The sequence below is a fragment of the Oncorhynchus kisutch genome, linkage group LG20, assembly GCF_002021735.2.
Source record: "Oncorhynchus kisutch isolate 150728-3 linkage group LG20, Okis_V2, whole genome shotgun sequence".
Classification (NCBI taxonomy): Eukaryota; Metazoa; Chordata; class Actinopteri; order Salmoniformes; family Salmonidae; genus Oncorhynchus; species Oncorhynchus kisutch.
In genome coordinates, this window is record NC_034193.2 from 19928118 (window position 1) to 19954224 (window position 26107).

At 42.1% G+C, this 26107-nt stretch overlaps 2 protein-coding genes across 4 annotated transcripts; one reads left to right on the forward strand and one right to left on the reverse strand.

Annotated features, from left to right (window-relative positions):
• The first annotated feature begins 224 nt into the window (after positions 1-224).
• Positions 225-8804, forward strand: LOC109865902 (zinc metalloproteinase-disintegrin-like 4a). 2 transcript variants are annotated; one of them, XM_020454403.2, is made up of 23 exons: positions 225-357; positions 673-779; positions 938-1011; positions 1110-1188; positions 1325-1401; positions 1796-1994; positions 2139-2204; positions 2304-2366; positions 2604-2773; positions 3011-3235; positions 3343-3520; positions 3786-3875; positions 5177-5372; positions 5632-5734; positions 5934-6105; positions 6225-6305; positions 6396-6480; positions 6566-6686; positions 6800-6974; positions 7234-7281; positions 7393-7443; positions 7580-7840; positions 8074-8804. In XM_020454403.2, the coding sequence occupies exons 1-23, from the start codon at positions 312-314 to the stop codon at positions 8134-8136; spliced, it is 2730 nt and encodes a 909-aa protein (XP_020309992.2). In that variant the 5' UTR covers positions 225-311; the 3' UTR covers positions 8137-8804. The 2 variants fall into 2 exon arrangements, with proteins under 2 accessions (XP_020309992.2, XP_020309993.2); XM_020454404.2 differs by having other exon boundaries at positions 8077-8371.
• Positions 8805-12997: 4193 nt separating this feature from the next.
• Positions 12998-25988, reverse strand: LOC109865430 (inhibitor of nuclear factor kappa-B kinase subunit alpha-like). 2 transcript variants are annotated; one of them, XM_020453600.2, is made up of 22 exons: positions 25577-25988; positions 25268-25374; positions 24685-24779; positions 24417-24534; positions 24062-24131; positions 23896-23984; positions 23627-23716; positions 23364-23488; positions 23117-23224; positions 21076-21211; positions 20621-20815; positions 19968-20070; positions 19587-19710; positions 18801-18952; positions 18520-18581; positions 17948-18057; positions 17097-17146; positions 16833-16938; positions 16436-16583; positions 16128-16264; positions 15911-16010; positions 12998-14438 (listed from the first exon to the last, which is right to left on the reverse strand). In XM_020453600.2, the coding sequence occupies exons 2-22, from the start codon at positions 25370-25372 to the stop codon at positions 14382-14384; spliced, it is 2280 nt and encodes a 759-aa protein (XP_020309189.2). In that variant the 5' UTR covers positions 25373-25374; positions 25577-25988; the 3' UTR covers positions 12998-14381. The 2 variants fall into 2 exon arrangements, with proteins under 2 accessions (XP_020309189.2, XP_020309187.2); XM_020453598.2 differs by having other exon boundaries at positions 16421-16583; positions 25577-25954.
• Positions 25989-26107: the final 119 nt, after the last annotated feature.

Below are 26107 nucleotides of genomic sequence, written 5' to 3' on the forward strand. Positions count from 1 at the left end.
CTTAAACCGACTAGCAAAAACGTAAAACTGATCATTACCTTTACCCTAACCTTCACCTCATTTTAATCAATTCTGAAATATCGATTTTGGCGTAAGGCGTGGCTTTATAGCCTTCTTATAAATCTCGACCGGTTTTCCGGTAATATGTGAGTGATGTCATGATTGCTACGAGGAACAGCTGCCCCTTGGCGATAACGTACGTCATGGAGAGGCGGCACTGGAACAGAGCTGCTTAATTTCTATGTTCACTATCAAATTAGTATCGGTGCGTACAGCACATTTGAGAAACTCTGGGATATTACGCTCCAGCCATGCGATACACTATATATACTTTCCTGTTGTGCATCACGTATTGGGGTAAATTGAAAATATATCATTATGGTTTAATATTTGCTATCTGAAGGTCTTTATATCACATATAATCATATATAATTATAATGAACAACTACAAAAAAATAAGGTGTATTTTACTGTACAGTATTTGTAAGGACAGCGACCTAATTAGCCCAAATGTTAATAGCACATTTAGTACCTATTTATAACATTGTAAAGTTGATAACTTGTATGATGCTCATAGTATGATCAATGTCTACAGTCCAGACTTTAAATCAATGACAATTACTACACGAAAAAGATTACTGTTAAAGTAGGTCTGGATGTCTGTTCTTTCAGTTGTACTGGTCAAGGGCGCAAGGAAATTGGATCATGTGGAGCGTTACGATGTAGTCCGACCTCAGAGACTGACTGGTCGGGTCAAAAGAAACATTTTCTCAAACCAGGTGCTTGCTTACATACCGTTACATACCGTTATATCTCTATAATTAGATAATAGTGGTTCCCTGCAAATTAGGGAAATATTTCAAATCCCAATAATGAGGGACGTTATAAAGAACAGGATAGCTTTTCATTGTCGACAACTAAACAACATCTTTGCTAGGTTTATCCTGACGAGTTACAATATGCATTAACCATTGATGGAGAGAACCACACTATTCATCTGGAGAAAAATAGGTAAATCCTTTTTAACTGTCCACCAATTACTAGACGAGTTTTGGTAGCATATTTGGTAGCAGTTATATTAATTGTTCTACTACTTACTCTTTTCCTAGGCAACTTATTGGGAGGCATTACGCTGAAACACACTATTCAGAAAATGGAAGGCGGGTGACAACATTTCCAAATTATGAGGTATTTAAGCCATTTAAATTAATAGCTTACATTTTGTGTCACATTTTTCATTCATTGCATGTTATGCAGATTTAATGTGTAGAGTATTTTAACATATGCTCTCAACCAATACTTGTATTAATTTCAACATTTTTAGGACCACTGCTATTATCACGGTCATATTCAAGGCATTGAGGATTCATCCGTTAGTGTTGGAATCTGTTCTGGCATTAGGTAAGTGAGATATCTCCATATTTCCTGTTTTCTATCAATAGTTTCTTAACTTTTTGAATGACTTGACATTTCACTGTTAGTCAAAGTTCTCTTTTGAGAAATTCAACATTTCCACAGATGTGTAATAGGAATGACAAACATTTGGGGTTGAAATAATTTTGAAAGAGGTCTTACACATTTAGAAATGTACCTGTCTTTTATGACATTGTAACGTGTGCCATTTCACCTCCAAGACAACAATTAGAGTTTCTATACTGAATAGCTTACTGATGTTGATTATTCATACTATATCATATCGTTTGAAGGAACAATGCTATGTTCATTGGGGAGAAACTGATTGTCCATGCTTTCCAATGCAACACTTAGAAAACCGCCCTCTGATGTGTCTTTCCAGTGGCTTTGTGAGGGCTGAGCAGAAAGTCTACCTGGTTGAACCTTTAGGAGACTCTGCCGATGGGGAGCATGCTCTGTACAGACAGGAGCACCTCAGAGCCAACAATACCAGCTGTGGTCACTCCAACGACAGCACGGTCTATGACCATGACCAGGGACCGGCCCCCAGACTCTTAGGCCTCTTCAAGTCCAAAGGCTGGGTACGCAGTTACTTACTAATGCTTCCTTTTGGTTACTTACACAATACACATCCAAAGTGTTCAGAGATTATGTATGTTGTATTTATCTTGTAAGAAGAGTCCAATGTTTTCTTATCTCTCTCTTTAAAACATTTTTTTTTTTAGAAAAGTAAACCCATCTCTGGGCCTCAAAGATTTGTGGAGATGTATCTGGTGGCTGACTATGCAGAGGTATGTTATGTTATGTATCAATATAGATGTATGTTTTCTTTCTTGTTTCCTGACAGCCTTTGTTGGAGGCTAACCTATGTGTGTTTTTTTTTTTTTTAGTACAAACAATTTGGAAGCAAAACCCGAGGTCGAATGCTGGAAATTGCCAATCATGTTGATAAGGTACCTTTTCAAGGAAGTCATTTTGTGTGTTTGTTTGTGAATGGCTGCATGAGCATAGTTAGATCAAGGAGTTTCTCTGAGCTGGTCCAGGCTCTAGGTATAGGTACTTAGGATGCTATATTGAATTAGCCTACTGTAATAACAAGAGCCTGGAATCCCCCACCCCACCTGTCTCTAGTACATATATCTTATGTTAATGAAGGAGTTATTGAAAAGACCTCTGTCTTTACATCCTAGTTGTATCGGCCATTGAACATCCGGGTCATGCTGGTGGGGTTGGAGATATGGACTACTGGGGATCACATTGACGTCACGATCAGTCCTGAGAACACCCTGAATGGGTTTCTCCAGTGGCGCCAAGACGACCTTCTGAAGAGGGCAAAACATGACAATGCCCAGTTTGTCACGTGAGTAGTTAGCCTTATCTTCCTTGTGTTTGTGTTGTGTGGAAGGAAATGGATTGCAATTAATCACAATCATTTTTCCATTATTCTATTGTTTGGTATTATATGCTGTAAAAAAACATCAATATAACATTTTGTTTTCAATGCATAGCATTGGCCAAATGTCTTGTTTCGGGGGGTTTGCAAAGCTAATGACAGTTCTAAAGCTTTCCTCCAACATTTGGTTGTTGTTTTCAACAGTGGTAAAGATTTCTTGGGCGATACTGTCGGACTGGCAAATAAACTTGCCATGTGCACTGGAAGCTCAGGTGCAGTCAACCAGGACCACAACATAAACCCTATTGGCGTTGCCTCAACCATCGCTCATGAGATGGGCCACAACCTGGGCATGTCCCATGATACCTCAGGCTGCACCTGTGGGACATCACTGTCCAACGACAACTGTGTCATGGCAGGTCGGGTCAGGTAAATACAAAAACACTCACATGTTTCAAATTCACTAACACATTGACACAGTGAGGAATGTCCTATGTTAGTCATTCTAAAGTGAGCCATCATTCCCACGCCTATAGGTCAGAGTACCCAGGGCTGTTCAGTGGCTGCAGTCAGGAGCAGCTGAGTGACTTCCTGGAGAGAGCCAATCCCAGATGTCTGCTGGACACGCCTGGCTCTGATAGGCTGTATGTGGGGGCTGCCTGTGGCAATGCCTTCCTGGACCCGGGAGAAGAGTGTGACTGTGGAACTGTGGAGGTAAGTCAGGCTCACAAGGTGCACTGGCATTGATTATATCGTCTTACACTATTCCACGGACTCAATCCAAGGTTTATCTTTGTTGTAAGGATGATACAACTTTGCAAAAGCTTATAAAAGGGCGAGAACAAAATACACACACATGACTGCTTTGTTTGCACTGTAAATTATACATTTTGGATGACTGACTAAATGATACATTTAGTGAGATTAAATTGTTATTTTGTCTTTTGTAACTGATTGGTGTGATTTTTGTCCCTTCTAGGAGTGTAAGAATAGCTGCTGTGACCCCACTACCTGTCGCCTCACTGAGGGATCCAGCTGTGCTCATGGAGCATGCTGTGAAAACTGCCAGGTAAGTGCATTTTCGGTCATCTGTAAAATCCTGGGAAATCTGGGTGCTTTATTAAACGTACGATTGAATGAGTCAGACCAGCTGGTAACATCTTTTTTGGATCTCTCTCTGCTCATCACCGTATGATTGAATGAGTCAGACCAGCAGGTTTCATCTTTCTCTAATCTCTCTCTGCTCATCACCGTATGATTGAATGAGTCAGACCAGCAGGTTTCATCTTTCTCTAATCTCTCTCTGCTCATCACCGTATGATTGAATGAGTCAGACCAGCAGGTTTCATCTTTCTCTCTCTGCTCATCACCGTATGATTGAATGAGTCAGACCAGCAGGTTTCATATTTCTCTAATCTCTCTTTGCTCATCACCATATGATTGAATGAGTCAGACCAGCTAGTAACGTCCACCTCTGATCTCTCTCTGCTCATCACCATATGATTGAATGAGTCAGACCAGCTAGTAACGTCCACCTCTGATCTCTCTCTGCTCATCACCATATGATTGAATGAGTCAGACCAGCTGGTAACGTCCACCTCTGATCTCTCTCTGATCATCACCATATGATTGAATGAGTCAGACCAGCTGGTAACGTCCACCTCTGATCTCTCTCTGCTCATCACCATATGATTGAATGAGTCAGACCAGCTGGTAACGTCCACCTCTGATCTCTCTCTGATCATCACCATATGATTGAATGAGTCAGACCAGCTGGTAACGTCCACCTCTGATCTCTCTCTGATCATCACCATATGATTGAATGAGTCAGACCAGCTGGTAACGTCCACCTCTGATCTCTCTCTGATCATCACCACTCAGACAGACACACACAACGAAGCAAAAAAAAGAACATAGCCACAAGAGAAGTAGTGTTCGGAGAAACCAGGGTTGAAATGGCAGCAATAATACCAGGAAACAGACTGATGCACTTGTGTTTCCCTGTACTGTACTGCACATATCCTTCCTTAATATGACAGTCAGGGGACTGCAAGAGGCAGACAAACAAAATGGTTTAATGGGTCCGCGCTCAAAAAGATTTTGCATAAACTTTATTATTCAATTTTTTGTATTCTTTCCAGAGCATCAGGGACAGCGTACACAGACGTTTCAGCGGGCATAGTCAGTCATCAAAAAAAACATTTTTACTGTATGAACCAAACTTTGCGTCTAACCAAGAATCATACACTTTGCCGTAGTAGTAGAGTCCAATTTTCGTGTTGAAGTTAGCACTTTGAGTGTAGTGTTTGAGAAGCACTGTACAAATAAAGCAATTCCTCAACCACTAAACTATTTGTTCTCAATCTTCAGCTGAAGCAAGCAGCCAGTTTGTGTCGAAGAGCTTCCAGTGACTGTGACTTGGCAGAGTATTGCACTGGAACTTCAGAGCATTGCCCAGAAGATACCTTTCAGATGAATGGGAAACCTTGTAGCTATGGTCGGGGCTACTGTTACAATGGGCAATGTCCGACACTTCAGCAGCACTGCAAGAGACTGTGGGGACCAGGTACATCTGTCTTTATCGTTTGAAGTACATAGCCACTCATTTTACACTACACTAGTTATGACACGCCGTAACCATCCAAAACCGCATGACGTTATTTCATTAGCACAAAGCAGAACCCTTCCAGAGGAAAAAAAACTAGGCCTAGATATAATCTAATTCGGTCAGTGCAGGTTGAACGTCACATTGTGCATTGTGCAACGATGATCATCTACAGTAAGGATTCATGTCATAACTGTCACACCTTTCTCTTGTTTTCTAGCGGCACAAGTAGGCACGGATTCCTGCTTTAATCTAAACCTGGGTGGCAATGAAGGAGCCCACTGCGGAAGGACCAAAAATGGCTTTGTTCGCTGCACACCACAGTACGTGCCCCCCCCCATCTGACTTCCTGTGTTCTGACATTTCCTGTTTCCCATCGAATGTGACCACACAATGTCCCTCCTCGAGGCAATTTACAAAAAGAAAACAGATATTACAAGACTTCCATACGTTTGTGGTGTTAAGAAACATGTTGCCATATTTTGACGTCAAATACTAAGTCAATTTGTTTTCTTCTCCTAGGAATATGAAATGTGGAACACTATTTTGCTTTGGAGGAGATGAGTATCCCATCACTGGGCAGAAGGCCTTCTACAATATGCAGGGAGGGGGGACATGCAACATAGCAGTGGACCAGGATAAGATAAGATCTCTGGACATGGTCCCAACAGGAACTAAATGTGGTGTGAATGAGGTAAGACTGTTTATGAATTCCAAATCACCCCTCAGGAGGGCCTATATGAATTCATGGACACAAATTCATGGTGTTCAGATGAGAGGGCAAATTAAGTGAACAATTCTGTGTTTCCACAGGTTTGCTATGATCACAAATGCCAAGATGTCAAAGTCTATGGTCAAACGGAGGACTGTTCATCCAAATGCCACAACAATGGGGTGAGTGCATTGGCTGTCGATTTCTAGTCGTTTGTACAACTTAGCTAGAATTGTATGGACCCAATCACACCCTGTGCGCTCTTTTCTTAGGTGTGCAACAACAAGGGACAGTGCCACTGTGACCCAGACTGGGCTCCACCCTACTGTGACGTCAAGTATTCAGACTTGCCTCAAGGTACGCCTCATTCACTCTGTTGTGACATGCATTGTTGTTCATGAAAATGAACATCTTAATGATTGGTTATGTTTTGAAATTGCAGACCAGTTTGGGGTGGCAGCTGGCATCTCAGCAGCGATAGCTGTGTTGTTGCTGCTCACTTTTCTGGTTGCAGGACTGATGTGCTGCAAGAAAAACAAGAGAGAAACCTACACCTCCAAAAAGTGAGTTTTTTTCACCAACATACACATTTTTAATACGAATTGTTAATGCCACTTCGCAGTTGTCATTACAAATGATTTGGTACATAATCAACATGTTGATGTGTGATGCGCAGGAAAGTCCACTCTACCTCCGGCCAGTTGAACCCAATGTTCCGGGAGAGGGGTGAGAAGGGCAAACCTCTGAGCAAGCCCCCCCAAATTAGCCAACCCACCTTCATGGAGTCATCTGCAACACAAGCCTGCACCGCTCTGTTTGTCACTGTGGTCCCTTCCAGGCCCCCTCCACAGGTGAGCTACATTACCACAAGTTAACATTATCTCAAAATGACCACTACTCCAGACCTGTTATGTGGAATTACTAGTATTATCAGTTCCTATGTAAATATATATTGATAGCAACAAGAAGTGAAACAGCTGCTGAACTCGTAAAGATAGCCTGCCTAAAGTTAAGGGTTGGTATGCTTTGAATAGACTAGGGATATTTGGAAAGAAAAATAAATGCCAATTAAATGGAGAGGAATATTTATGAGAAAATGTTGTCTTGCAGCCACCAAAGAGCTTGCCTGCAGTGCAGCCACAGTCTCGCATTGAAGCGGTGAGCTATGCCAATTGAAATACCTAAATGTATCATATTAATAAACTCTGGAATCTTCTAAATGTATTCTGCCGTGCCAAACTCATACAAGCATTTTTATTTGATCATCAGACTAAACCTCTACCTCCATCAAAGCCTTTGCCGACTCTGAGTAGCAAACCGGTGAGTCATTCCAGCCATTACGATGACTAACATGTTAACAACATGGTATAACAACTGTTATAACAAGTAACTACATGGTCTCCACACACAGTCTAATCATGAACTGATTATCAATTGTTTTATATTGTTCTATTAGAAAATCAAGCCTGTCGTCCCAGTGCCACCAGTGAAGTCCAGTCCTTACCCAGTACCTCCAGTCAAGTCCAGTCCTTACCCAGTACCTCCAGTCAAGTCCAGTCCTTACCCAGTACCTCCAGTCAAGTCCAGTCCTTACCCAGTACCTCCAGTCAAGTCCAGTCCTTACCCAGTGCCTCCAGTCAAGTCCAGTCCTTACCCAGTGCCTCCAGTCAAGTCCAGTCCTTACCCAGTGCCTCCAGTCAAGCCCACAGCACCAAAGGTACCCAGCAAATACCCACAAGTAATTGTTTAGCTAACACATTTTTCGTAGTCATGTCTTGCAGATTCTTCATAGCAGTTAGATTTTTTGTTTAAGTAACTTCTGTAACCATTGCATTGCAGGAAAGTAAAAGTAAAAAAATATATATACATTTTGTGTTCGTAATTCTTTGCGTAACCAGAATTGAAGGGCACGTTTCAAGATGGCTGTCTAATTGATCCCTGTGTGTTCAGCAGACCTCAGGAGGAGCAAGCCACAAGATTGCATTGAAGCCTCCCCCCATGCCACGTCGATGATGACTGCTGCATGGAGCAGTATGGTGACTCATAGGAAGACAAGGCTTTGAGGAGGAGCCTAGTCCTTGTTTCAGGCTCTAGGAGGTCCTGGAGGACCAAGTCTAAAGTCAACTGTGGAGAATGTCTTTGAAGAATCAACATCAACATGGTGGTGTCTCAAAATGTCCTCCTCAACCACTGTGGAAAAGTGGTTTGGAAAATGCTGGAACAGAATTGCTGGTGCATTTCTCACAGTGTTTTTTTATTACAATTTTCTTTTTACAATAATTGTATATAAAACTCTTTTTTTTTTACAGTAGACCACTCCCTTTTAAATAAACCTAGCAGTTGTACTTGTTTTTGTAGGCTGCTTCAAAAAAAATATGAGGGGGAGAGCCTCATGGTATTGCACATATGAATGTTCATTTTAAGTTTGTCATGTGCTCAAGCCATTGTGTGTCTTTTTTTTTTTTAAACGAAAATGTATTTATTACATTGATATTAGTTCTTTTTTTAAAGATATTACTAATGTTACAAGTGAGAGATATGCTTCCTGAAATGAAATACTGTACGTATTATACCTGCTTATTGTGATATGTGCAATAATCCAGTCCAATGCATCCTTGTTCTTCAAATGGCCTAGGAAAACTGTTGATTGTAATATAAATAAAAATGTGCCTAAACAAATACATAGTGTTTGTCTTCGTTTTATCAGACACTACTCATCTCAGCCCAGAAGTAGGACAGAGAAAAAGGGGTAGAGCACTGTTTATACTCAAGAAAAGCTCAAAGAAATGTTTACATATTCATTGCATTCCTTCTTCTGACAGCACAATCATTCATTTTTTATGATAAGCTAGTCGAGTGGAACTGAATAGTTGTACTCAGACAGAATTCACCAAGGAGTCACCTAGTTAATTGCACGATAAGCCAAAAGCAGAAAAGTCTCACTAGCTAAGAGCATTAGTTCCACAGTACTTCATGGTTTCATAATATCTCTTGCTGTTAGGCACTTGTTTTTGTTAACATGCTGCAGAACCGCTCTGTGTCAAGCACTGCAGTCATGGGGTGCACGAGTCTGTGGGAAACGAGCTGAGGAGCACACAGGATTTCATACATGCTCAATGAATAGTGAATCATTGTGAACCTCCAGTCAGTGGCCTGGAGGTTGACAATATAGTATGTATCTCACTAGAACAATACAGTATTCACTAACAGGTTGTGTATGTTGCAACCAACAGAACAGGAAATGCCCTCAGTTGCTCCAGGAGTCTAGACCCATCTATATATTGCGCAATTGCTACATCTAGGAGAACAAAAACAGCTCAGTGACAAATTCAGTTTTGATTCTGTCAATATCTAATTCGATGGCAAATGTGCCAAAGGGAAATGTTGCATTAAAGCCCCAATCAGTAAGATTTCTAGTCTTACAGTGTCTTAAGCTCCGTTTATACCTGCCGCTAACATTCATCCTTGGTCCTGATCTTGTCCACATTCTGATTGTGCCCACATTTTCAGATAGGCGTGTACACGTAGTATTAAAAGGTGTCTCTTATCTGTCCACTGTGTCTGCATTGGTCCCTTCCTTTATGCAACGGCAGTCTTCAATTACTCATTTTATCTCCCTTGATATCTCTGGTGTTAATAGCCTGAAACCATTCCTAAAATATCCCTCATTCATTCTGGTGTGGGGGGGGTGGGGTCATGACGGGAACACTCATCCAATGAAAGAACAATCATTGATGGAACATAATTTCAAGTGTAATATGTCATATGATATACTTTCCCAGACACTTTCATCCAAAGCCAACCAACGTTAGATCTGTGTAGCCTCTGGATTCAAACTCACTGCGTTGTTGCTAGGACCATGCCCTAACCAGCTGACCCATATACAGTGGACCATACTGTGTACTGTATATTAAGTGTTGACACAGACTGACTTTGAGAATAGTTCCCAGATTGATGGTTTTCCTGTGCAGTCTCATGACCATCCAAAATGACCAAAGAAATGGTAAATAGAGGAGCTCACCCTCTCTCTTTGCAAGTTACAGGCCGAATGTCCCCTATCCTTCCCAAATTCAAAAGATGCTAACACCTGAGAAATCTTGATTTGTCCAAATAACCAGAGACGAAAAACCCAAAACACAGGAACTACTGCTACTCTTATCCTAGACATACAGTTCAGTTCTGACAGATTCTCTCAGTTCACACACAACATCTTTCCACAAAAGAAGATGGTTTTGCCAGCCAGGAGTCATAGGCCTATTGGCCACAAAGCCTATTGCTTACAGACTGACTCACAACAGCTCCCAGATTTACAGGCAGTCTCCTGGGCAGTCTCGTGAGTGACTAAGGAAATGGTTTGGGAAGCATGGAGTGACTCCCCCGAGAGGCCCTGATCTGGGTCAGCTCGGACTGAGGAGTAGAGCAGACAGGAATCCTGATCTAGGATCAGTTTGGCCCTTTAGACCCAAATGAACATGGTAACATGGACAGGGAGGACCTGGTCCAAGATCAGCACGCAGATGCTTTATGCTCAGGAATGTAGCATTAAGTAGGGGTTGGTCTCAGGCATGCTGAGGCCTCCGATGATTCAGTCTGATTCACTCAGTATCAACGTATTAAAACACTGCTGGTTGTTATTAGAATGGGGGATGGGATGGCTGTGTCTGTGCTTGTTTTAATAGTTTAGTACTTGGTTCACTAACATTGAAACAAGGATGTCTTGTTTTCTATTTCGGAGTTAACCAACAACGAAACAATGAATTTTGTTGTTCACTCAGATTTCAACAGTAGTTATTGGGTTGGAGGGATTACAAAGAATAAGTATTATTAGAAAAGAGTACATTCACAAAACGTACAGCAGTTATTGTGGTCTTGTATTAAGGAATGTTCGTATTGTAAAATGCTAAATGAAAAACACCAGACAAAACCACTTTGCCTCGTGAAACCTAGAGTCCTAGACTGGGCTTCAGGACAGTCCGACCACAAGTTTATTTTTATACAGTTCTACAGTGGCAGTTGTTACTTACAAGCAGTAGCTATTTTAGTGCAGTTTGCCAGGCCACAGCAAACGCTGAATAGTTTAATTCATTTTCCTCATCCATCACTGCAAAGTGAATGCAAAGCAGAAACTAACTCAGATCCTGAAGACGTGATGACACCCACAGAGTAGGATTGAATAATAGCCTATATTTAAATGATGCTGTGTGAGCAAAGAAATATGAGAAGTTCCGCAGAACCGTGGATGATGAAGATATCTTCTTCCTTTCTTTGGAGCAAAAAAGAAGCACAAACAACAAGCAACTAAAGCTCAATTACTAGGTGAAGAGAGAACCAACTGCCACTTGAAGAAGGGAATGCAAACATATTCATCTGACAAAAGCTACGGTCACATGTCTGAAGAGAGGACAAAAATACCTACTATTCCATTTAATAAAATTATCCAAGAAGGGGAGTAGGTTACATTTCCCTGCCGGACATGACCTGTCCAGCTCCACAGGCACTCACCCCCCCCACTGCTCTTAAATCATTTCCTGACATCTGCAGTAAAACTAATATGTCACATGGCCAGCTGAGAGTGACTCTTTTCAACGGAAACAAAGAAACATTGGTGATAATGACAGGGTGGGGAAAGTGCAAGACCAGTATATCCTGCACATCCTTCAGTGGTCAGTGACTCATGTATTGAATCAGTGACTGTCTCTTAGGCTGCGTTTACAAAGACAGCCCAATTCTGATTTTTCTCCACTAATTGGTCTTTTGACCAATCACATCAGATCTTTTCACATCGGATCTTTTTCAGAGCTGATGTGATTGGTCATAAGACCAATTAGTGAAAGAAATGATCAGAATTGGGATGCCTGTGTAAACGCAGCTTGTGTGCAGGAACAGAATTTGGCCCATATCCACAAAGCATCTCAGAAAATGGCATAGGAATCCTGTTAATACCTGTTTTAAAGACACACAAAAAAAACAACTTTACAACTCAGAGTAGGTTTTGGGATGATGTTAAGATTGTCTGGGTACTAACTGTGAGCCAGGAATCAAATGAACTCATACAAGTTAATCTCAGATGGTAATCAGGACAGTTTGAGGTACCGCAAAGGAAAGATAGTGATGACGCTCATTGACGTTGTTATTGGAAAATATCCAAAAACACAGGTTGCTTCAGACAACCACAGTGAATGTGACTGCATCAAATGTTGCAATGGTAAAACATTTGATCTACATTTTCATCTGACATGATCACTTTGTCTACTCTTAATTATTGCCCAATTCTGATGGTTGTTAAAAGTGGAATTTTGACAATAATTACCATTATATCAACACACTCCTCACTCCCGTTTAACAACTAAATCCCTTTGGCAACAGTAGGCAGCCAACGTTTGAAAGGTCTACCATTTTCATCCAACACAATCAAAGTTAACATAAGCCCTAGATTCCTTCAATTTCATCATTTAATAGAAATGCCCAATTTAGACATCCCTTTCAACGTCATGTTGCGCTCCAAACGGATAACTTAAAATAACATGAAATAACATGTAGGTAATGAAATAATGGAAAGAAAAACGTGTGTATTTAGTGGTTATAAGTATTTAGGCGTAGTATGTAAAATAGGCCTCGTGTGAAATCATTGCCAAAAGCACAAGAGACAGAGTCGCCTGTAGCTCTAGATTATTCTATACGATCAAACCATGAAATAATCAAAACATTCTTTAAGCAACTCCTTCACACAGACGCCTCCCGTCTTCAGCAAGCCTCAGTTAAAATCCACCATTGGAATTTGGTAGAGCAGAAAATATAGACAGTGGGCACCACTTGAAGAAACAGGGAACACCACAAACATTAGCTTCTTAGAACTAATATAAAGCAATACAAATTCATGCCAAGTCCATTTTTATTGTAATACCAAGTCAATGTTTGATATCTACACAATACAATTACTAAAAACGTAAACATTCAGACATGGGTTTTTAACATCAGATGGTGACAAACCTTGAAGAGGGGAAACTGACATAGCAGGTCACTTAAATACTACAAAATAAACGGTATCCATTGCACTTTAAACTACATAAATACAACTTATAGATTTAATGTACATGTCTTTCTGGAGCAAAGTGTGTACTTCATCTTTGTTACACCTCTCGGGTGGTGCGTACAATCATTTATCATGGCCCGCCATATGTTCCTATTCATTGAGCATCCAGTGAAAAGAAAGAATGACAGTGCACCTGACAACCTGAATTTAACTTGGGGTGTTCTATTTTTCAGGTTTAAACATTTTCAACATGTGGGAAAAAAAACATACCAGCATTCTTGGTGACACAAACGTCACAAAGTAACTATAGGATCCCCCCCCCCCCCAATCCATGTAAAGTGTGTTTAGTCATGATGGAATACTTTTAGTCAATCAAAATACAATTTATATATGGTCAAAACCCTTTCCCCTTGATCGATGCATGACTTGATTTCAAATACAGCTGATACATTTCCTGTCCCGTTGGATGATTGTAACAAGAGGTGTGTCACAAGGGCCCAGACTGATAAATAGGGTTCTAAAGGGCATCTAGGACCCCAGATGTCTGACTCCTACTTCCTCAGCACAAACAGGATGGAGGATGCTTGGGAATGTCAAAAGTGCTGCTGGTCGATTGTAATTTCCTCCCCCCCTCTCTTTTCCTTGTGCTGTGTCACATCACGAGACATGATGGGGCTCAACACAAACGCCCGTGCCTAGAAAGCTTTCTTATCACTCCCATTTCCTTAGCCCAAACACTTTCCAGCTCTGTCATTCCAAAACTTTGACTCACAATCAATTGCAGTTTACTCTGATACTTTGATAAGATAATAGTAAAATATGGATTTTGATGAATAGTGGTACTTAGATTTGCACAATGATCTGCGAGGTAAAATTAAAAGGTTACATTTGCTTGAAGAGTAATGGACGACTGACATGTCGTGTTCAGACTCTTTTTTTTGTTCATATAAAAACAAAATGATACATCCACCCTTCTCACCAAATAGATGAGAAAACGGAGAAGAGAAAACCATTGAGCATTTCTATTTTTTGATCTGCTTTTTTAAGAGGCTCAGGTTAGCCGTTAAAGTGAGTTACCGAATCCGCACATCAAAATGTACAATTACATGAACTGCCGTGACTCCATTTTGTTAACAGCATTCTGTCCTTAGTGTTACTTGGTTGGAGGGCAGGCAGGGATGAGCTGGACAGTGCTTTGTTTACTGTTGACATGTATTCACACATTTCATTTGAGCAGTTTCGTAGACAATGTTTCGTATTTAGTCCAGCTCCAATCTTGCTCCTACAAAGAGATGACATAACACTTGACCTCAATGAAGCTTTAAGGTTGTCGCTGTAACAAACAAAGGGTTAACTGTGGAGTCGACACAAGGTCAAAATTGTCTATATTGTGAAAAACCATGAACAAAAATGTGGTTTTTGGTTTTTAATTTAAGGCTAGGCATAAGGTTAGCAGTGTGGTAAAGGTTTAAAATCACATTTTAAGAGGACAAATTGCAGAATTAGGTGGGGTTTGACTTCGGGCTGCAGTAACTAGTGATGACCATGGTGTTTGGTTTGTGGTTTAGACACCGTATCAATCTCAGTGCCCTCTGGGAAAGGCAGCCAACCTCCCCAGACATGTTTCGAATGGATGAGATTAGCCAGTTAGCCTTAAGGACATATCTGAGCCCACTTAATACAACACAAGGTTGGGAAAAATACAGAGGGAACCTTATCACCCTCCTGACCTGGGACACCTAATCCCACCCTGATAGGGAGTGGACATACAGAACAGTGTGACTGGTAAATGACACACACCAGTGGTGCCAACTTAACAAGTACCTACATGTTTCAATTCCACGTTATAGACTGAACGAAAATATAAACGCAACACGTAAAGTGTTGGTCCCATGTTTCATGAGCTGAAATAAGAGATTCCAGAAATGTTCCACATGCACAAAAAGCTTATTTCTCTCAAACTTTGTTTGCATCCCTGTTAGTGAGCATTTCTCCTTTGCCAAGATAATCCATCCACCTGACAGGTGTGGCATATCAAGAAGCTGATTAAACAGCATGATCATTACACAGCTGCACCTTGTACTGAGGACAATAAAAAAATGCCACTGACATGTGCAGTTTTGTCACAACACAATGCCAAAAACATCTCAAGTTTTACAGGGGAGTGCAATTGGCATGCTGACTGCAGGAATGTTCACCAGAGCTGTTGCCAGAGAACGTAATGTTAATTTCTCTACCATAAGCTGCCTCCAACGTCATTTTAGAGACTTTGGCAGTACATCCAACCGGCCTCACAACCGCAGACCACGTGTAACCACACCAGCCTCAGACCTCCACATCTAGCTTCTTCACCTGCAGGATCGTCTGAGACCAGCCACCCGGACAGCTGATGAAACCGAGGAGTATTTCTGTCTGTAATAAAGCCCTTATGTGGGGAAAACTCATTCTGATTGGCTGGGCCTGGCTCCTCCAGTGGGTGGGCCTATACCCTCCCAGGCTCCCTATGGCTGCACCCCTGCCCAGTCATGTGAAATCCATAGTTTAGGGCCTAACGAATTTGTTTCAATTTACTTGATTTCCTTATATGAACTATAACACAGTAAAATTATTTATCTTCAGTACAGACGCACGTGTGACTTAACACACTGCAGAAAACGTGGTGACGTGCAACACTGAGATATAAGACACTGCATTGACAGAATACCAGGCGTCCATTACAAGTCTTGCCGGCTGAGAGAAAACGTCCCAACTCACCACTATGCTTTTGGACTGCTCATCAGCAGCTTCCTGCATCAGGCTGGTCAGCTGACTGAGGTACTTCTGGTTCTCCTGAAGCAAACGCGGGGCAGCATCACTGGAGGGAAGGAGAAACAAAGAGAACAAGTCACCTACTGTCCTAAGGCCATTCCTTTTCATTCTGCTACATATAACGTGTCCACCCCTCCCGTCTGTCTACTGTATAGCCCAGTACCTATCGTTGGGTCCTGGTAGGGAGGTCAGGGGGTGAGGGTTGCTGATGGGCTGGGCAGACTGGGCCCACTGGGACACCTGCAGGGGGTTGGACAACTCTGGGCTGGCTGCTATAGAGTTCCTTGCAGAGTTCTGAGCCTGGGAGAAGACAAATGACTTACACTGAACACATGTTCCCTTATTATGACCTAGCTAGCTAAGTGAGGTCAATAGAAAATTGCACGATGTAAAATAACCCAATGCCATCTTACAGTAGATCTCATGACCTTATGACTAACTTAACTCTGGTTCTACCTCTCTGTCACTCACACAGGCAATCTTCAGTAGGTGCCAGAACTCTCTCTGTCTCTTGACCTGCATCTGCATCACAGTGTTGTCGGCATCCTTGATGTTCTCCAGCGTCTTCTCAATCCGTGGGAACAGGTCAATTATCTTCTGCTTGCTCAGTAAGATCTTACTGCATAGGGGGCCAGACGGTAAAACCTCAGGAATAGCAAAGAGGGCAAAATCCAACTAGGCAGCCATATCACCACATTTCTGCGGAACGTTCAGAATTCCGAGATAAATATATTGCATTGAACAGACACATGCCTCTCTGACATGTGTAGAATCATGTCAGCTCTACTCATGCTATTTCTATCTGCAATGCTCAGTTGATGACCCGGTTGAGGTGACGGTCCACTGAACAGTGCCGGACTCTGTCTACCTGAGATGTGCGTAGAGGTCTCGGAGGACCTTGTCTTGGTTCTGGACAGTCTGGATGATGGCTTTAACCATCTCGGAGCTGTCGCTGCTCACATCAGGGTCAGGCGCTGAGGGAAGAACAGCACACTGGTGTCAGGTGGTGGTAGCGTTTAGAATTACAGTTGTACCATTACAGATTCTATTCCATATCCAAAAGTACTACTGTCTTATGGACATTTACGACAGCTGCAGTGCAGTGACTGTTTATTGGTCCAAAGTGGCTTACTTCTGCATTTCATCTTCAGTTGTTTGTAGAGTTCAATGGCCTTCTCCTCTCTGAAAACAACGAATAAACAAGTCATTATTTTAGAACATTCATTTTATACAGGAGAGTTGACCTTTTCTTCTTAAAAAGGGTGCATTTGAGTACTCTAAAATCAGTGTTTCCCAACCCTGCTCCTCGAGTACCCCCCAACAGCACACATTTGGATTGTAACCCTGGACAAGCACACCTGATTTAACTTGTCAACTAATCATTAAGCCCTCAACTAATCATCAAGCCCTTGAACGGGGTACATTTGTCAAGGGCTACAACGAAACTGTGTACTGTTGGGGGTACTGGAGGACCAGGGTTGGGAAACACTTCTCCAAAATGTATATGACTGGCAATGCAAATTAAAGAACAACATTAGGTTAGCGGTCAGATCAGCTACTAGCTTTAGCTGGACACAGAAGCCAGACATCTCAATAAGGTTCCATCCATTTCTACTTAAAAAGGAAAGATTCACCCGGTTTGAATGTTTGAACAACGTATAGTGCAGATACACAGGAAAACATGAAATGACCCCAGGAATTTTATTTTACCTTTATTTAACTAGGCAAGTCAGTTAAGAACAAATTCTTATTTTCAATGACGGCCTAGGAAGTGGGTTAACTGCCTGTTCAGGGGCAGAACGACAGATTTTGTCAGACCTTGTCAGCTCGGGGGTTTGAACTTGCAACCTTCCGGTTAATAGTCCAACACTCTAACCACTAGGCTACCCTGCCTATAGAACATCGCTCAGACAGAGAGACCCTTGATGCGTTTCATGGAGGAGAGACAGAGCGTGTCATTCACGCCTGGTATAGAACACTCACAGCTGCTCCATGACGTCTCCTTGGCGACGGGCGTAGGGACTCCGCTGCAGCTCCACAATCTCCGAGTGTAACGACATGATTTCCTCGTCCAGGTGGCTCACCTCTGCCACCTGGTGGACCAGACACATTACACCTGGTCTTTCAATGGTAATAGGTAGAGTTGTCCCTGAGCACTGATAGAGGGTCATACTTTTATTAACCTGAAGATAACAGTTGGTGGGGTAATCTGATTCTAGACCTGTGGATAAAGGGGCCATCTGTAGTTACCACATCCATTTTTTGGGGACATGTAAATTCATGAAATGTACCCATTGATTCCTGAAGAATATAACGTCTTAATAGGTCATGAGTTTAGTTCAACTGTCGTACCCCATCAGAACCCCAAAAATACACTTGTTTTAGTCCAATGTTTGTAAACAATGTCATTCTAAAACAGTTTATAACATCAAAACTATACATTTTGATATCATGGATGGTCAGTCCTTGCATCCAGAGCTCTGTCTATGAATTTGAGTGGTTACATTTCTCCAGCCCCACAAGGTTCCTAAGTTTGTCCCCATCCCTGCTGGTACCTGTGCATAAGCAGCAGCTTTCCCCTCGTTCTCCTGCCACGCTTTCAGCATCTTCTCTGACGCTGAGGGGTAAAAAGAACCAAATCTAAAAAAAAAAACTCCATCTTTTCACAACACAAAACCATCGTTGCTTCTGAACTGGCACCCTATTCCCTAAGTTGGGAAATGGCACCCTATTCTCTACTATGGGCCCTATGTAGGGAATAGGGCACAATTTCAGACACAGGGCCATGTGGGTGACTATTCTTGGCACTACCGATCATTAGCCGGCAGACACTCACAGATCCCATAATGCATCTGGTCGCTGTACTTCTCCAGGTCGTATTGAATGCTGCTCTTGAAGAAGTCCAGCTTGGCCTTCAGCTGCTGGGAGAAGGCAAACATGCCGTTCTTGCACCGGGTCAGGTTGGTGTTGTAGCGTAGGAGGCTCAGCCTGGACACACACACAGAATAGAATAACTGTCTGTTCAAAGACAGAAATGTACATCAAGATAACACAACATCAGCCTCGAGCTAACTTCAGCGCACGTGAACGGAAAGGTGAACATCGTGAGCCTTCTGTGCGATTTCTGGAACGCTTTAACTGAACACTGAGGCTGTACCAGTATTCAGTTACTGGGGTTACCCGCAGGTAGCACTCCTACCTGTCAAAATGCACTAATTCTACTGCAACCTTTTTCGCTTACAATATAATCGCTGACTCAATCTTGCAAAGTTAGGTTTGCTGCATTTAAAGAGGCTGATATTATGTCAATTCCCACATCAGAAAAGTTGATCTGAAAGCTAGTGTAAACTAATGGGGCAACACTAGTGCAGTTCACCAAAGTTCAATCTCATGTGTCTCAGCGCGGGCTGGCATTGCTTCTGCATGGCTGCGCGTGCAAAGCTCATTGGGAACATTGAATCACACACCACAGATGAAAAAGCAACTGGCCGATTCTTCGAAAGCAAGTCTGGGAACTTCTTTTAGCAATTTCAGTTTGGTAAGATGGTAATGTCTCAACGTAAAGAATCTCACTTCCTTTCAGATTTGTTTAATTCTAGTACAGCCATGCTGGCTTACTCACATGGCAGCCCTCTGGCCCTGGAACAATCTGCTGTAGTCGTCCTTCAGTCCACAGATGTAACTAACCGCCTCGCCCCACACCTTCTTCAGCACCACCAAGGGAAGCTGGGACTTAGCTTCCCGTACTGGGGAAAAAAGACCACATGCTTCTACATAAGGCTTGGTACATATGAAGGAAGAACAAACTGAAGACATTTTTGAACCAAACGATGGAAGGAGGACTAGTTTAACCGAATGCTCAATTTTGTTTTTGCCCAAAAAAATAAAAAAGCACTACCTCAAGCATGAGGTAGCACTAATACAAGCTACGAGCTTGTATTCTGATCCAAATCGGCTTAACATCTCAAAATATTTATCAGCGGGCAGAGAAGACAGTACTCACCAATAGCGTTGACTTCATCAGGCAGCTGTCTAGCACTGAAGGGACCAGAGTACTTGGTGAGGCTCTTGTCAAACAAATAGATGATGTAACTGTCCCAGCCTCGCTGCACAACACACAAAGCACACACAATCACTTTACATGGGGGTCAAATGCTAAACATGTTCATGCTGAAGAGGTGAGTAAGATTTACAAAGTGTTGCATCGAAACCTGCCCGACGACTCAAAATTAATTATTCCGCTGCTCTATCATTTGCTACATACTTCAGTCTGAGACAGCCGTCATTTAAGTTGTTTGTGGTGAAGTCAAAATGAGGGGTGTTGTACAAAACAAAGTTATCAGCGATTGGATCATCTCGAACCAAACAGTATCAATGCCAAATTTTTCAAAACATCGCTTTACCCACGTGTTTTGGCTCTGGCCCAACATATTGGTTTCTGCGACCAATCAGACGGTCTAGAATGGATTTCCATTCTAGAAATTGTCAGGGAGGTACTCTGATCCAGACTCACCGCGGAGAACAAACTAACGTCCGTGGGCGTGGTGTAGCGTTTGGCCGAAGCAACAAGTTTGGGAAGCCAGGCAATCAAAACAACATTCTAACAAATAATATAACACCAACGAAGTAGCAGAGTGGAACCAAAAGGAGTCTTACCACCCCGTCAAGGACACACTGGGCTGCAGCCTTCCTGGGGTCCAGCGACACCCCCGTCTCCTGCAAAAGCTCCTGGTTGACCAGCTCAATCTTGGTCTCAGTCTCGATGCGGCGCTGCAGGCTATGGAGGCTCTCCTCTGGGACCAGTTGGAAGGAGTGGACCTGGGCTGTGGTCATGTTTAGGATGTGGACAACCTGCAAATGAGAGAGAATATATGGGTAAACTAAATGAAGCCGACATGCTAGCAGATTGAGTCAATCCAAAATATCAAGCACTGACAGTCAAACTTAACATTTTGCTGAAAAAGTATATTAATTGCACATTCACTTACTGAGGAAAAATAAAGAATTCACTGAATTTTGCCAATGAGACCAAACCAAATAAATGAGGCCAGCCTTGACAGAGAATCTATGGTCAGCTCAATAAATACAGTATGATACATTACAGAACTAACCTTCATGCATAATATTTGTTCCAGCACTTCGAAGCACTGGGGTTTCTTGCTGTCAGCGTTGGTCTTGCCTCCCCTCTGGACAGGATCCCATTTCAGCATCAGCTGAAGCAGCATCTCCATGCGCTCCAGCAGTGTCCTGAATGAGCACAGCGCAAATTAACATTGCCCCCGGTGGAGGGGAAATAAATAGGTTCACTCTATACAGGTCATGGGTCATTTCTCTCGAGTTAAGAGTCCCGGTTTTCAAATTTCAAGTTATGCTACTCAATGAGGTGAAACGTTTAGAATGTTGTCATAAATTGAGCTGACACGATTCACTGTTCTACATGACAGAAAATCAAAAGTTTGGACACACCTACTCATTCAAGGGTTTTTCTTTATTTTTACCATTTTTCACATTGTAGAATAATAGTGAAGACATCAAAACTATGAAATAGCACATTTGGAATCATGTAGTAACCAAAAAACTTATATTAAATTATATTTAAGATTTTTCAAAGTAGCCACCCTTTGTCTTGACAGCTTTGCACACTCTTTGCATTCTCTCAACCAGCTTCATGAGGTAGTCACCTGGAATGCATTTCAATGAACAGGTGTGCCTTGTTAAGGAATTTCTTTCCTTCCTCATGCATTTGAGCCAATCAGATGTGTTGTGACAAGGTAGGGGTGACATACAGAAGATAGCCCTATTTGGTAAAAGACCAAGTCCATATTATGGCAAGAACAGCTCAAATAGGCAAAGAGAAACAACAGTCTATCATCACTTTAAGACATGAAGGTCAGTCAATACGGAAGATTAAGAACTTTGAAACTTTCCTCAAGTTCAGTTGCAAAAACCATCAAGCGCTATGATGAAACTGGCTCTCAGAGGACAGCCACAGGAAAGACCAGAGTTACCGCAGAAATCAGCAATTAACTGCAACTCAGATTGCAGCCCAAATAAACGCTTCACAGAGTTCAAGTAACAGACACATCTCAACATGAACTGTTCAGAGGAGACTGCATGAATCAGGCCTTCATGGTCGAAACCACACCAATAAGAGATTTGCTTGGGCCAAAAAACATGAGCATTGGACATTAGACTGGTGGAAATCTGTCCTCTGGTCTGATAAGTACAAATGTAAGATTTTTGGTTCCAACCGTCATGTCTTTGTGAGGCGCAGAGTAGGCGAACGGATGATCTCCGCATGTGTGGTTCCCACCGCGAAGCATGGAGGAGGTGGTGTGATAGTGCTTTGCTGGTGACACTGTCTGTGATTTATTTAGAATTCAAGGCACACTTAACCAGCATGGCTACCACAGCATTCTGCAGTGATACGCCATCCCATCTGGTTTGCGCTTAGTGGGACTATCATTTGTTTTTCAACAGGACAATGACCCAACACACCTCCAGGCTGTGTAAGGGCTATTTGACCAAGAATGAGAATGATGGAGTGCTGCATCAGATGACCTGGCCTCCACAATCCCCCGACCTCAACCGAATTGAGATGGTTTGGGATGAGTTGGACGCAGAGTGAAGGAAAAGCAGCCAACAAGTGCTCAGCATATGTGGGAACTACTTCAAGACTGTTGGAAAAGCATTCGAGGTGACTTCATGAAGCTGGTTGAGAGAAAGCTTTGCACACTCTTGGCAGTTATCAACACAATGGGTGGCTACTTTGAAGAATCTCAAATATATTTAGATTTGTTCAACACCTCTTTTAGTTACTACATGATTCCATATGTGTTATTTCATAGTTTTGGTGTCTTCCTTATTATTCTACAATGTAGAAAATAGTACAAATAAAGAAAAACCCTTAAATGAGTAGGTGTGTCCAAACTTTTGACTGGTACTGTGTGTGTGTGTCTATATATCTCAATGCTCTGTTACATGACACCCTACTGAACAGGCACCTGGTTGCCCAGGTAGAAATATGTCTGTGGCTAAAGGTTATGATGTGAACCAGCATACACATCCTTCGAGGACCCTGCTGTACATAAAGATGTTAGGCGACAGGTAGTTAATAACGCCATCAGAATGAAGTGTGTGATGGCGTCGGACCTGCTCAGATTGTTGGGGTATGGTAGATGTGTGGAGAATCTGACGTCCCCATTCAATTCCTCCACGGCCATGATGTCTTTGGGACCTTTGCTCCGCACTTTGCTGGCCCTGAGGAATAACAACATTGAAATGGCATTTAGGATGGTTACCTAGTGCCCCTTGGAGGATAACTAGCACTTGAGAACTGTGTTACTGTATTAATTTATTTTGGGGTTGGGGACACAATCAAATGCAGAGGGACAACTACCATTGGACCGGCTGAAGATTGTGCAGAAACGGCCGGAATCCACAGCTGCATTCAAATATCATTGTGCCAAAACTCCAGTAGTCCACTGTGACAGTGTAAGGTTTATTCTCAAATAGCTCAGGTGCCTGGGGAAAAGATATGCAATGTATCAATATGGAAGTCCGGTTTTAACAAACAAACAAAGTCAGTAGTGTAACGTTGAATCAATAGGAATCGAGGAGTGCTTGGGGGGGGGGGGGGGGGGGGGGGGATATTATGCTCACCAAGTACTGCAGTGTTCCCACAAAAGAGGTGCACAGACTCCCCTGGTCCAAGTCTTTGGCATAGCCCAAGTCTATGATTTTGTGAACCAACTGAACAAGGAAAAACATTAAAAATCGTAACATTGCAAGATGAACAGTAATCTTTCAAAATAACAATGTCACCATAGTCGATTTCACACTTTACAACACCAATAGCACAAAAATGTAGACTGTTTTAAAACAGAGCATGGTGATAGATTCTGTGTGCTGGTCCATAAATATTGGGTTACCTTTCCGTTGACATCCTGCAGCACTACATTTTCTGGTTTAAGGTCTCTGTGTATGATCTTGTTTTCATGTAAATACTGGACGCCTGAACCTGTTAAGACCATTCAGAAAATCAGCTCTATGCAGAGCAACGATTGACACAACACAACGGTGTGGTACAGTACATACCGACGTCATTAAGCAGGGAAAGCACTTCGCTTTCTTTCAGGCCACAGCAATTTTCTGGCTTGCTCAGCATCTGTCAAATTCAACCATTAACACATTGTTAGACAAATGGCTGCTAATATGAAGAACAAAATGTATACTTCAGACCTCATGACAGAGCAAGCCCCCCAAAAAACAATTTTGTTGTCGTGCCCTTCCGCGAGGCATTTACCACTTAACTACTCCAGGGTCACTGTGCTGTGGCTAACCCTGTTTCTCTAACCCCCCCAGGAGAGTATGTTGGTTTCAAATCAAAATTACACATTTGCGTGGACTTTAAGGAAAATTGACAAGTAAGTATTAATCCTCTGCAGTCCACCTTTCTGAGGTCTCCCTTGGAGCAGTACTCCATGGCCAGCAGTGGAAGGTCGTTTAAGGCAATGTGCTTCATCTCCTCTGGCACGTCTCGCGCTGTCACTACATTGAGATTATTCAACCTGAATATGAAAGAGATAAGAAAAACATTGTACTTGATACTAACAAGCCAATGCCGATAGGTCAATGTATCAGTGAAAAGGTAGAAGTCACACTGTTCAAATGTGTGTGGCGTTCAATGATATACAAAGGATAATACGACGAAGACAAACTTTTTCATGATCTGGATCTCTCTGCTCCACCTGTCTTTGTTTCTTGGTATTAACTCCAGACGACACATTTTCACAGCTATTTTTTCCGATGTATCCTTGGAAACAAGGGGGGGGGGGGGGGGGGGGGAGTATAATCTATTATCTTGATTGAACCTGTAACAGCTGGTCAATTCAACAGATGTGTACTTATGAATTCACAGAGGGAAAATTACAAAACAGTACGGTATTCCAAAAGCTATTTTTAGGCTACGAAGTGTTTCTCTCAACTGGTGGCCAGTTGGACCTATGATACATTATATATATATATTATTATTTTTCAAATACAGATCAAATACAGATCAACAATTTACATTCTTACATCATACTAAACAGAACGCAGGTATCTATGATACATTATCTGCCACCCAGTCAGGCCTACTGTTTACATCTAGGAAGTGGATGACAACCTTTCACACCTACTTGTAAACATATCTCCAGATCTGATTTGGCAGCCGGATGTGTAGCTATCTTTATTCAAATCCAGAACAACTAGGGTTACATATAGAAATGTTGCTAACATTCGCTAGCTAGTTGGAATACTTACATGATTTTGATACAGGTAGACATGGGCAAAACTGCCCATGCCCAATCTCTCTTTGAATTCCCAGTCTCCACAGTTTTGGTTTTGTCTGAAAGGAGGCTTATCCATTGCTGTAACGTTAATAACATGAACGATTAATGTTACATTTGGCTATGCATATTGGCAACATGTACAGTTAGCCAGCTATGCTGTAAATCAAGCATTTACTAGCTAACGGTTAGCTTGATAGCTAAACTACTTATAACAGCTAACGTTAGTGGTGCTAGCTAACATTAGCTAGCTAAACAACTTTCAAGTTTGCCTTACTAGTACCTTCAACTTAGCTCCACCGTCAGATGATGTCCGTAAACAAAACGTATTAATAGCCAATATAGACGTTTAAACTTTACAATCGCCCATATTTTCCTCGCAGGGTTGTACCCATGACTGTTCAACGAAGCTCGTAGACGAAGTAAACATAGCCACCGTTAGCTAGCTAGCTCGTTGGACAGACAGCTAGCTAACGCTGCTGGCTATCAAAACTGGGAAACTATTGGAGTAATACTATAATCTAAGATAAGTATTACGTTACTTTGCTATTTCATACGAGAGTCATTGGCTGTTTTCTTTCCAGAAAAATAAAGATAATCTTCTTGTGTCTGACCAATGCACCTAGACAGGAATGTGCGCTTTCCTAGATGTGACGTCACCAAGAAACCCGGCAGATTTTCTGAATTTAAAAAAATGAAACGGGGGCCAGGGGCCTCATTTATTTACGCTGACTGTGATGGTTTAATATTCGCGAAATAGTTAGGATAGTCTACCATTCGCTCCATCTCTTATTTAACTGGAACCACTTCACAG

Bases quoted from the DNA above. Each gene is read 5' to 3' on its own strand.
- LOC109865902 (XM_020454403.2), top strand. From the start codon at position 312: ATGCGATACACTATATATACTTTCCTGTTGTGCATCACGTATTGGG. The intron at 1,995-2,138 runs GTACGCAGTTAC...TTTTTTTTTTAG, and splicing joins TCTTCAAGTCCAAAGGCTGG to AAAAGTAAACCCATCTCTGG. The intron at 6,306-6,395 runs GTGAGTGCATTG...CTCTTTTCTTAG, and splicing joins CCAAATGCCACAACAATGGG to GTGTGCAACAACAAGGGACA.
- LOC109865430 (XM_020453598.2), bottom strand. From the start codon at position 25,372: ATGGATAAGCCTCCTTTCAGACAAAACCAAAACTGTGGAGACTGGGAA. The intron at 21,212-23,116 runs GTCCGACGCCAT...GTGCTCATTCAG, and splicing joins TACCCCAACAATCTGAGCAG to GACACTGCTGGAGCGCATGG. The intron at 16,584-16,832 runs GTAGACAGAGTC...CCCCCTATGCAG, and splicing joins GACCTCTACGCACATCTCAG to TAAGATCTTACTGAGCAAGC.